We start from the raw sequence: 12,959 nt of genomic DNA, 5'->3' as shown, positions 1-12,959 counted from the left end.
GCATGACAAAAGATCTTTATGCTAACAGTCATCTACGGAGGAAAAATATCTAGTTATGAAACTTCCAGTCAGATTTATAACAGTTTTTGAATGTTTGTTTTTGTCACTGTAAACATTGCACCGGTAAACACAGTTTTCTATTCTTACACATGACTATGTGGATCACAGTGAAGCCATCCGACGGGCTAATCATGAATGAATGAATGTGATGATGACTTCAGTATAAAACAGTGACTAAAATCCAAAATTATAAACTAATTTTACATCCCTTGTGGAGTTTGCATGCGCTTCCTTGTGGTTTCTTTATGCTTCTACACTTTTACCCCACAGTACATGGACAGTACGTAATTCCCTGCCTTCTGACCAATGCATGCTGGGATATGATCCAGCCCTTCATGAGACACCAAATGAATTAATGAATGAATTTCAATCCCTGCGTCTCATTTGGTTTCCCGCGAAAATGCTATTCATGTTGCTCAAAAAGGTTGCGCAGTGCGCCACCCATTAACCGTTAAAGGGATAGTTTGACATTTTTGGGAAATACGCTTGTTTGTTTTCTTTGTGAGAGTTAGATGAGAAGATCAGTACCACTCTCGTGTGTCTGGTAAATATAAGGCTAAAAGCTTTAACACACCAGGAGAGTGACGAATAAACGACACGAAAATGCAAAATACTACCTTGCGAACATTATATGTTTAGGGCTTTTATTTTGAAAGGTAAGAACGGAAGGAGTGGATCTGGTCTGAGCTGCCTTTGTTAAGGTTGAAAGGAGTTATGAAGTATAAATAAGATAAAATGTGGTTAATATTGAGCTTTCAAAGTGCAGTTAGATGATTTTGTTCATACATAATCAGGCTAGCTGTTTCCTCCTGTTTCCAGTCATTGTGCTAAGCTAAGCTAACTTCATATCTACTGTACAGACATCAGAGTGGCGTTGATCTCCTCATATAACTCTCTGCAAGAAGGCGAATAAGCGTATTTCCCCAAATATCTACCTATAACTATTTCTTGAACATTCTAAGAGAGATCTAAATACATGAAAAGTGTCATGAACACCAGGACCTGGAGTCGGTTGCCCGAGCGAAGAAAGTGTTTATTACTGAGCGGAGATTTACCCATCACTAAAAAACTTAAAATGGGTTGCACCACACAAACTAGTTCTTAAGTAGGGATTAGTTGTTACTAGAGCTGCAGCGATTAATCAATTAGCCAACTGTTTTGATAATCGATTAATTGGTTTGAGTCATTTTTAAAGAAAAAAAAGTCAATATTCTCTGATTCCAGCTTCTTAAATGTGAATATTTTCTGGTTTCTTTACTCCTTTATGACAGTAAACTGAATATCTTTGAGTTGTGGACAAAACAAGACATTAAGGACGTCATCTTGGGCTTTGGGAAACACTGATCAACATTTTTCTGACATTTTATAGACCAAACAACTAATCGATTAATTAAGAAAATAATCGTTAGTTGCAGCCCTAATTGTTACTAAATATTTTCACCAACTAACTGCCAGGTGTAACTGTACCTGGACTAAACTAATCTGTTAATACATGATCTAGTTATATTGAATAGTAACAGAGCTAATATGGAATATGGTCATCATATATGATCTGACACTTGATTGAAATGCTGTTTATAATAATGATGTATTAATAATGAGTAATTAAACTTTACAAAAAATATGTCAGTATACCACAATTTACAAAATGTCATATATAGCGGTTAGGTTTTATAACATTTGGAAGTTATATTACCAATGTTTAATAGTACAAAGATCCTTACTTGCTAAATTATTTCTGAAGATCTAATGGTGCAACCCGATTTAGTAAATCACTAGTTTGAAACTAACTAGTAGTTACTAAGAACTTATGGATTTATGATTAGCTGGTGTAACCAAAACCCTGGAGAGGAGCAGATATCTAACATGTGTCTGTGATCATAAACCCAACATTTAAAATTGATCCGGTTGTTACACAGCTGAAGCTTTTGAAAAGCAGAATAAACCTAAAGTTTAGAGAACGGAGTGATGAGCAGGTTTTTGGGATGTTGTTGCAAAGCAGAATTTTGACCCTGAATACTATCCTGAGTTCTAGGGGCTTTTGCATAGATGACCCGTGAGTTGTAAAAACATTTATGTTGTCATGCTAAACTGTCTGTTGTTGAATGAAATGTGAGGTTTCTGTGTTTTTTAATCATGCTTCACTCCCTTTGACTAGTTTCAGTGTATTCTCTAGTATTGCTATAAAGATAGTCCGCTACTCCAAACTTAACATGGAATGTAATGAGTATGTCTAGTTGGTCAACATTTACAGTACAGGCTCATTAATGTGAAGACAAGTTCTAACATTTTAATGGTTTTCATGGTCTTAAAGGAACAGTGTGTAACATTTCAGGGGATCTATTAGCAGAAATGGAATATTATATTCATAACTTTATTTTCATTGGTGTATAATCACCTGAAACTAAGAATCGTTGTGTTTTATTAGCTTAGAATGAGCCCTTTATATCTACATAGGGAGTGGGTCCTCTTCATGGAGTCCGCCACGTTGAACGGACAAACCAAACACTCTAGAGGGAACCTTTCATGTTTTTACGTCACCTGAAGGCCACCGTAGTTCTCCGAGACGCTTGTGAAACAGTAGCGTGAGCCGCAGAGTGCAAAAACCGTGGTATCGCCAGCCACCGTCTAACTTCCTAAAGTAGTGTTATTACGGTAAGGATGGCCTCTGAGCGAGGCGAACTGCGTTACCACAGTTTTGCACTCGGCGACTGACATTACAGCAGTCTTGGAGAGGGAGGAGTGAGCGGAGGGGTACTCAAGTTGGTTGCAATCTGCAACCACACCACTAGATGCCGCCAAATCCTACACACTGCACCTTTAAAATGGTGGAGAATAACCTGCCCATGCCAGTTTCTGTTTCACTGCAGGTCTCATGAGATGATGGCTGGTCTGTACATAAAACTAAATTAGCTAAATTGTTACTAATTCCTACTTAATATTTGTTTCAGAAGTTCTGGCATGCCTGATTTTTATCCCTTAAAAATGTATTGTCGTGCTTGGCTTGGCTGTAAAATCAAATTCACCATGACTAAGATACTACATGCGCTCATCTGAGAGGAAGTATTTTTTTTTTTTTAGGTCTTTAAAGTAATCCTGTCATATTATTAAATCTGACACTATCAGTAGTGAATCCAGGCCTCTGCCTATTTCTAGCGTCTTTGATGGCCGGCTCTCTGGCTGTCTCTCTGATATGCATCAGCAGCAGCATCAGTATATACACGAGAGCTGTGTTATGTTATCTGAAAACATTTAGGGCCTGATTCTTAAAACCTTGTGTATGTTATACATCACGTTTCTCCTATGCATTGAGCTATAATGAGTGTCAACTTGCCTCTTTTTAATGGGAAAATGCTTAAATGAGATGACTTTAGTTGTGATAGCTTATGCTCGTCAGTAACAGTTGATCGCTAGGCACTTAAACAAGGAGGTAGGCTCAATAGAAATATTGCCAAATATGAAAATTAAATGCGTCTTTCAGATTTTAGCTGAGTTGACACTGATCTATTAGTATCATGGAGAAGTGTTGTTGATTCAGTTTGAAGTTCTCGTGTCCTTTAGACCCTCCTGTGCTAAATTATTCATTGACTGCGTTGCTATATTTAGAGAGCCGGTAAGTATAATGTCATCGCAGCCAAGCCAATTTCAGCTAACTTGATATTTCAGCGTCTGCATCAGACATTTATTTTTATTCTATGGAAATGTGTTCCCTTTTGAAATGGTCTTCCGTCAGCATTTGAACAGATTTAAATCAGCCAGTATCAAAAAGTTACACATGCAGATGCTTATATTTTTTGATTTGGGCCTAAGTTAACTTCACTTTTTTAAGAGCCATAAGATTTTGTTTCAGCAAAAATGTTTATGCTTTGACACAAGGAGGCTGATATCTTTGCAATTTCCCCCTCATAATTCACCCAGTTCACGACTCACATGATGTTTGAGTCAGTGATTTTTGTCATTCATGCGTCCATTAATTGTCATATCCCTTTCATTTCTTGGCCACAGCTGAGTCAACGCATGTTTTTCTTCAAATACTAGAAAGTGTTACTCATATCCTCGTCTGTGACTAACATCTACAAATATGGCATTTACAGTAGGATGTGACTCCCCGTGGTATTCCTTGGTTATTTGACTCTATCTTGTCCTTATGGACGCTGTACGTGACACTTTGGCAATTTGGTCCTTTAAAGCCATATTTAGTTTTAAACAACAGTCTCTCGTCGATCGCATCAAGTCTGTTTTTCCCTGGTTTATAGCTGTACTGCAAGGACTTCCCCGAATATAGTGTTTCCTGTTTGTTTGAGGCTACAGTTTCTTTAGAAACTTGAACAAATCCTTGTTGGTGGTAACTCGCGGGAGACCGCGTTTCCGTCATAAAAGGGATAAGCAGAAGTCAATGTTATCCCTGTTCCTGTATCATTATATTTCATTGCTCAGATAAGTCTGCGGGTCATAGAGAAGTCTCCACACAGGAGCCGTTCCTGTGCAGGGAGCGGTGGTCATGGTTGAGGCAGCCTTCGTTGCGATGCACAATGAGCACAGGAAAGTACAGAGCGTCCTGGTAGGCTGGAGGGCTCTCCTCGCTGCTCTGCTGGCCTGAAAGACAGCGCGTGCTCTCCGTGGGGCAGGACCGCTCGTTCAGGCTCCCGCTACTCCTCCACAGGCAGCTCCGCCTGGAGCCGTACAGACGACTCAGCGAGAAGCGGCTGGCGCTGAAGGGGATGCGGGGACTCCCCGTGTTGCAGATGCTGAGGGCGCTGCGAGAGAAGATGGAGGAGCTGCTGATGGCGCGGTTGCAGCGTTCGCAGTTCTGCCTGTAGCTGCCGAAGCCTCCGCACACGGAGTAGTTGTTGGAAGTCCCGGAGAGCTGAGCCAGATCCATGAGGACTGCCTCGGAGTAGCTGGGCACCAGCTGCTGGTTGGAGCGGATGTGCCACTCCAGCTCCGTGCTGTCGATCGTGTTGACTCGTGGGATGTGTCTGCAATTCGGCCGCTCCTCAGACGGCGTTACTGGCACGTAGTCAAAGCCAAACAGCTTCTCGATGTGGTAGTGTACACAGGCAGTGCGGTACTCCGTTAGCACCCGCAGAGGCCAGGAGACGGTGAAAGCAGCTGCCACCCAGAAAGTGGAGTTGGCTGCGTACCAGGGAAGGTGATTAGGGTCAGAAAAGGCAATCATATACTCCTTAAAGTCTACATTCTTCAGGTGCATCCCCTCGCGGGCCTCCATGTAGTCATCTAGGCCCTCGTTCTCTGTGAAGAACCTGGCCCGCTGGGTCAGGTAGGAGTTCTCGGACTCCACATTGGCAAAGCTAAAGCACTTAGTGAACCTCAGCCTGGTGATGGGGAAGTCCTCCATGCCCAGCAGTTGCTTCGCGATGTCCTTAACACCGCAGTTCACGTAATCAAACTCCGCCTCGGCCACGTGGGTGTTGACTCGCTCGTGGTAGACCTGCGTGGTGGTGTAGGCATCTCCATTACGGTAGCGCGTCACCTGCCGCGTCCTCCTGATATAATGGTAGCTAATGGCCTTCCACCAGATGCAGGGCGTGGCCTGCTGCATTCGCTGGATGCGCTCCGCCACGCTTTCCACGTCCACCTTGTACTGCAGCTCGTTCCTGGTGTAGCAGTGCCAGCACTCCACCAGGTAGACCACGTAGAGCATGACCAGGAAGGCCAGGGGGATGTAGATGTAGCCGTTGGAGCAGGGGCTGTCGTGGTACATCATGGACTTTCCCTTGTAAGCGCTGTCGAAGGAGAGACGCGTGACCTTGGTCACCTGGCACCAGGCCATCACCCCGACGCAGCCGTACATCAGCAGGGACAGCAGCAGGCATTTCCAGTGAGTTTCCTGACACAAGGATTTAGTCAGGGACTGTTTCTGGGGCCGCTGCTGCAAAGAAGACGAGAAAACAGCAATAAGTCAATGGAACAATACTGTCAACATATTCTGTTTATATTCTTTAAGTACAATAAAATAAGTAAAAGCAACTCAGGAGTGTGAAAAGTGAAGTCAATGTTGAAGTGCCTTAAACTTGCATTCTTCCTAATGGCCAGCAGGGGGCGACTCCTCAGGTTGCAAAAAATAGTCTGATTGTATAGAAGTCTATGAGAAAATGACTTCTCACTTCATTTATTACTTCAGTAAACATTGTTAACATGAGTTTATGGTCTCAATCGCTAGTTTCAAGTCTTCTTCAATACAGCATGATGTTCATTTAGTAAATTATGGTCCCATTTAGAGTCAAATAGACCATAAAGCAGGAGATGTAACATAAAGGCTTATATTACCTGTATTTACACACTCCAATATAAAATTGTAATTGAATTGATGAACACAAGTATGACCTAAATATCTGTTAGGTATAAAGTTAGAAGAAGTTAAAAAAGTAGTGGCTCATGCATATGAAATATTCAAGGAAATATTCTGCGTTGTAAGTGCTTTTGCATAGTTTATGCATGAGCCGCGAGGCAACTGCTCTTGCCTTGGTCCGTGCTTGTTATGATCAAAAGGCTCACCCACTCTTATAATCAAATTCAAGAAAAAATGTCTGATTAATGCAAAATCAAAATGTTAAAGAGGACCTATTATGCCAATTTTTCAGCTTATTACTTGTATTTGGGGTTTCTACTAGAACATGTTTGCATGCTTTAATGTTCAAAAAAATCTTTATTTTCTTCACACCGTCTGTGCTGCAGCAGCTCTTTTCACCGTCTGTCTGAAACGCTCGGTTTGAGCCCCGCCCCCTCCCGAAAAGCTCAGTCTGCTCTGATTGGTCAGCTGGCCCACTCTGTTGTGATTGGTCAACTGAACCAAACTGTTCGGACTCCGCTCCAGCTCCACTCTTACTAGCTTTGTTTGAGGACGTGCCAAGCTAGCCGCTAGGCAGGTATTGTGCAAATGTGTTACTTGGTGACATCACCACGTTACGGAGGAAAAGGCAGAACAGTGTTTCTGTGGAGGAGAGTAACTCCCTTTTGCGTGGACTTTGGACTTTGTAACTTTGCAAACCTTTTATATGCAGAAAAAACTATATAACGCACTAAGGGAAAGGGAAAAAAAACACAAAAGCATAATAGGTCCCCTTTAAGTAAATACGTTGATGTCAGTAAGGTGCACTGTGAGCTTCTGTTTGACTGTTATGTGGTTGTGCACATGGCCACGGTGCATGTGTTTATATACATATATATACATATACATATTTGAGAATAAGAAAAGCAGTAAAGAGCAGAGATATTCTGAGGGGTAGATTATGCATTTTAATGTCAGGCCAGCCAGAAAAAAGCAGTCGTTTGACTCTGGCAGCATAAAACTGGTGCCATCCTTTATCGCCGCGGGGCACAGCGAGCCCCAGTGCCTGCATCAACAGCTATAGTCACGCCTTTTGGTAAACGCTGCCACACAAACCTGGCAGGGATTCAAAAGCTGCAGGAAAGGTTGAATTATAATGAAATTCATTCAAAGAATTTGCATAACAGACATCGCACCAGGGCAGATCCTACTGTACTGTAGCAGCACTGATTCAGCTGTAAAAACAAAGGTTATCCTGTCCATCTCTTACATAGATAGGACAGCAGCCCCCTGCATACGTGCGACCACAACCAGCATCACCGCATTGATGTATTGAATTCAATATGTCAGCTCTGTGCTCTTTGAGTGAGCATAAATAATAGATGTTTTTCCTCCATAATTATCTTCCCCCACCTTGGCCACATGCTCCCTGAGTCCCTCACCGAGCCAAGGCTACACCCCACGGGGTAAAAGGGATTAACATTGAAACTCCCCATTGAAATACTGCAGAAGGAGTATTTACTCACTAGCATCCTGCACACGCTCGACAACTATAATCAATACAACATGACATACTTTGTGGCTCATGTTACACTTTACAGCCTCTGATCAAGCAGCAGGAATAATGACGAACAGTTGAGTGGAAGGAAACGTTTTAATGGAAACCAAACCAACCTGTACGTGGCGGTATTTGATTCAAAACATGCAGCTAAATGAAAGAATTGCAGATATGTAAATGAAGGTGTCGCTCACAAAATTCGATTACACGCCAATTTCACCCTTGATTTAAAGAATTATACCAGAGAGGCTTCAGGAACAGTGAGATGAAGTTACTTTTCCATTAAAAAGTCCCTGCTTGAGATCATTATGCTGTTCTTTGGGCATATGGATGGCAGAAACGGAAGGAAGTGACTCACCATATGAACACAGTGGTGTTGACATTTTTGATGCATTAGACAAAGGCATTCCTGTGGCCTGGTTGAACAGCATGAAAGACCTGTTACTAAGCATACAGGCAGGGAAATACCTCACAAATGTGTCACGCAGGGACACCCAAAGCAGATGAAAGAGGAAAAACCGACAAGTATTTTTTATTCCTAACGTGGATTTAATGAAGCAGAATTATCAAGAAAAATAACTGAGCTTATGTTTCCAAAATAAGTGTAATTTTAATGTGATCTGCTGGATTTAAAAGCTGCTTATAAACTATACCAATACAGATTTGTAATTGCAATAGTGTACATTTACTCAATTACTGTACTTTGTACTTTAACATTAAAGTGAGATTTTCATGTCTTTTTTATTATAAAGCAGGTTTAAGTGCTATATAAATACTGTGAAAGTATCAAAACACTCAAATCCATTGTGAAATACACACAGCCTGTATTCAGAAACTGCGCCTTAAAACGAGCTGTCAGGATTTCTGTAACTTTGTGATGTCACAACTGTACAACATTTCACAGTTTTAAATGTAAACATTCAAAATGTGTGTCCCACTTTATTTCTGGTAAGTGTATGTGAATGACATCAGCTGACAGGAAGTAAACATGGACCCAATCTGTTGCCTAGCAACACAATTCCGTTGAAATACGCTAAAACGGAGCGTTTCAGACAGACGGTAAATACAGGCATATTCTGGCAGACATTATGAAGAAAATAAAGGGTTTTCTAACATTAAATCATGTAAACATGTTCTAGTAGAAACAAAAAATACAAGTTTGAACCTGAAAATGAGCATAATATGGGACCTTTAAATTTCTAAAATAAAAGAGAACGGAATGAAAGTTGTTGTTTCTACAGGAAGGATAAAATCCATAAAACAGCCTGTAATCAATATTTTAGAAAACAAATGTTTCAGTCAGAACCATCAAGACTGAAGAGAAGCTTCTCAATTCATTCATGAGACGACCGTGGTGCCTTTAACTAAGTGCCTCTCTCACTCACGGACACTTTCTCTTGACATAATAAGACCAGCGGGGGTTATATAAAAACCCTCTTGTGTAATGGATATGTAACTTATCCAACATGTGTGTTTGAAGGGGACGTCTACACGGTGACAGTAAAGAAGGGGGAAAGAAGATTACATTTCTTACTCAGGCAAAAGAACCCTTATTGAATTTATATTTCCCCATGCATGAAACATTGTGATGTGCGTCTCTGTTTTAATGGTGTCAATACAAGGATGCTATGCTCCGTTATTATAACATTTCACGTCTATCCTCACAGAGAGTTCAACTCGCTATCTGGAGCAACACTTCTTCGTCTTTAAAGTAACAAACCCACATATAGATGTAGTTCCTGTAGGAGTTTTCTAATAGGAAAATAACTGAAACATTTGAAGAAAACAGCCAATCTTATATTTTCTCATTGTAACAGTGACCGTTAGGGCTGGGCAATATGATGATATATATCATCAAAAATTATATAAAAATGTCTACTTTTCTATATTGTTTCTATTGTGATATAGACTAGGCCTATATTTGTTTATTTTTTCTCTATAATTTCACTTAAAGGTCCCATATTATGCTCATTTTCAGGTTCATACTTGTATTTTGTGTTTCTACTAGAACATGTTTACATGCTGTAATGTTAAAAAAAAAAATATTTTCCTCATACTGTCTGCCTGAACATGCCTGTATTTACCCTCTGTCTTAAACGCTCCGTTTTAGCGCATTTCGACAGAATTGCAACGGAATTGTGTTGCTAGGCAACCGCATGGGTCCATGTGTACTTCCTGTCAGCTGATGACATTCACATACACTGCAACCAGGAATAAACTGGGACACATTTAGAATGTTTATGTTTAAAACTGCGTAAAGGGTCTAAATATTGTATATTTGTGACATCACAAATGGACAGAAATCCTGACAGCTTGTTTCAAATGTAGAGTTTCTGAATACGGGCTATGTGTATTTCCCTGTGGATTGAGCTTTTTGATACTTTCACAGTATTTATATAGGACTTAAGCCTGCTTTATAATAAAAACAACATGAAAATCTCACTTTTTAATAATATGTCCCCTTTAAAACAGTTCATTTTTGCGCTCAAGTTCTTAAAATGAGAGAATATTGTGAAGTATTTAATTCACAAAAATAGGCTTTACCATGTGGTTATTTCATATAGACTATTTACCATAAAAAATGCTATTTTGTGATATATATATATATATTGTTATCAAGATGTGTTTCAGTTTCCTGAGGACCTGTGTGGACCTTTTCCAGGACCCACAAGAGGTCCCCGAACCCCATTTTTGGAAACTTGTCTGGAGGGGACATAAACAGGAGTACATCCATGCATGTTCACACTCTCGAGTGCGCGCTTGGACGCCCATGTTCATATTAGACCATTAATACAACTGTTTTAATACAACTAATTCCGTTAAGTACGCATTACTGGCACCAATGTGGTTATTTCATATGGACTATTTATTTATTGAATTACCATAAAACATGCTATATTGTGATATATATATACAGTATATATATATTGTTATCGAGATATGAAATTACCTATATCGTGATAGAAGATTTTGGCCATATCGCCCAGTGATGTTAGACTGTTTCAGTTTCCTGAGGACCTGTGTGGACCTTTTCCAGGACCCACAAGTGGTCCCCGAACCTCATTTTTGGAAACTTGTCTGGAGGGGAGATAAACAGGAGTACATCCATGCACGTTCACACTCTCGGGTGCGCGCTTGGACGCACAGGTTCATATTAGACCATTAATACAACTGTTTTAATACAACTAATTCCCTTTAGTGCGCATTATTGGCGCCAATTAAACCCTATAATCTCCAAAATCTGATGATGAGACTGAGATTATGGGGATTCCACTGTGATACCAATGCCACACTAATTAAAGGCTGGATTTACCCCCCATGATGCATTTGTGTGTGAGGGGAAAATTGGCCTTCTCTTTGCAAAACAATGCGTCCTCCTCACCTCCTCTCTGGGGCTGTCCGGCTCCTCTTCCTGCACCGTGGTGGTGGTGGAGGTGGTGGTGGTGCTGCTCTCACTGGCCGGTGCAGCCGGTGCAGCCGATGCAGCCGATGCTGGGGACATGATGAGAAAACCGGGTCATGGATCTCCTGATGGGATGGGGGTTTTCCAAATCAGGGTGAAACATAAAGAAAGCGAGAACCCCTCTGCACATCATCCAAACGAAACGCACAAAACATGCATCATCCCAGCATCATCCCAGCATCTTCTTCTTCTTCCAGGTGGGCAGACGTGCAAAAAAACAAATAGTCTAAGCCTCCTCCTGCGATGCACCGACTATAAGATGCTGATGATGGAGACTGCTACTGCTGCTGCAGGGATGCGATGTTAAAGTGAAAATGGTCCAGGCTTCAGTCAGCTCCTCTCCTCTCCCTGCTGGCTGTGCCCATGGCAGCCAGAGAAGCTGTGAAGCAGGAGACAAAGACGACAGGCAGAGGCACGTGTGACACCACAATGTAAATAACACACGCACACACACACACATGCACATCCCCGTTGAAGTAAATCACAACACAGAGGCGGTGCTGCAGAGAGGAGCCCACCCCCTTCATGCATCCCATTAGCTGCATGACCTTCCCTGCATGGACCAATTATGATAATCATGATATCCCCTTTAAAAACATATTGGGCTATAATACTGTCAGAAATAATAGAAAAAATAGTTGGTTACTGCAGTACGATAGAGTATTAAGGCCACATTGAGGGAAAAAACAAATCTGAGATTTTATTAAGAGAATAAAGTCATAACTTTATAAGAAATAAAGTATTTTTTTTCTCGTAAAATTACGACTTTATTCTTGTAATATTACGTCTTTTTTCTCGTAAAATGACGACTTTATTCTCGTAATATTCTGACTTTTTTTCTCGTAAAATTACAACTTTATTCTCGCAATATTACGACTTTTTTCTCGTATAATTACGACTTTATTCTCGTAATATTACAACTTTTTTCTCGTAAAATTACGACTTTATTCTCGCAATCTCAGGGTTTTTTTCCTCAATGTGCACCCTAATACTCCGTCGTACTGCAGAAATATAGACTTATGCTTTGCATTTAATTTCAAAACATAATATTCACGGTTTTGTTAACCTGGCAATTACGGCTGCCAATGGAATCATGAGGATCCCTCTAATATTATTCAGTGCATTACACGCACGCACACACACACACACACACACACACACACACACACACACACACACACACACACACACACACACACACACACACACACACATCCCTGTTGAAGTAAATCACAACACAGAGGCGGTGCTGCAGAGAGGAGACCACCCCCTTCATGCATTCCATTAGCTGCATGACCTTCCCTGCATGGACCATTTATGATAATCATGATATCCCATATAAAAACATATTGGTCTATAATACTGTTAGAAATAATTAAAAAAACAAAAAAAAAGAGTTGGTTATTGCAGAAATATAGACTTATGCTTTGCATTTTATATCAAAACATAATATTCAACCCCTACAGTAAACTCACTATTGAGCACCACAGACACAAGGGAAACAATATAATGTTCTGTATATAGTACAATAGGCCTGCAACAAAAAGTATGGGTGGTTCATGATGGGGTTTATGTTTTTTTTTCTT

General features: G+C 40.7%; 2 protein-coding genes across 2 annotated transcripts in view; one reads left to right on the top strand and one right to left on the bottom strand.

Moving 5' to 3' along the window:
* Window positions 1-923: 923 nt before the first annotated feature.
* slc35b2 (solute carrier family 35 member B2) overlaps window positions 924-12,959 on the top strand; it is a 43,141-nt gene continuing 31,105 nt past the window's right edge. The window contains exon 1 of the mRNA XM_074615280.1: window positions 924-933. The gene's annotated coding sequence lies outside the window, so the exon portion shown is untranslated. The remainder of the gene's footprint in view (window positions 934-12,959) is intronic.
* tmem151ba (transmembrane protein 151Ba) lies at window positions 3,760-11,936 on the bottom strand. Its single transcript, XM_074615274.1, has 2 exons — window positions 11,293-11,936; window positions 3,760-5,953 (listed from the first exon to the last, which is right to left on the bottom strand). The coding sequence occupies exons 1-2, from the start codon at window positions 11,410-11,412 to the stop codon at window positions 4,511-4,513; spliced, it is 1,563 nt and encodes a 520-aa protein (XP_074471375.1). The 5' UTR covers window positions 11,413-11,936; the 3' UTR covers window positions 3,760-4,510.

The sequence above is a fragment of the Sebastes fasciatus genome, chromosome 18, assembly GCF_043250625.1.
Source record: "Sebastes fasciatus isolate fSebFas1 chromosome 18, fSebFas1.pri, whole genome shotgun sequence".
Lineage (NCBI taxonomy): Eukaryota > Metazoa > Chordata > Actinopteri > Perciformes > Sebastidae > Sebastes > Sebastes fasciatus.
This window is presented reverse-complemented; position numbering and strand designations above follow the sequence as displayed.

Bases quoted from the DNA above. Each gene is read 5' to 3' on its own strand.
- tmem151ba (XM_074615274.1), bottom strand. From the start codon at position 11,412: ATGTCCCCAGCATCGGCTGCATCGGCTGCACCGGCTGCACCGGCCAGT. The intron at 5,954-11,292 runs GTGAGGAGGACG...TCTTCTTTGCAG, and splicing joins CGGACAGCCCCAGAGAGGAG to CAGCGGCCCCAGAAACAGTC.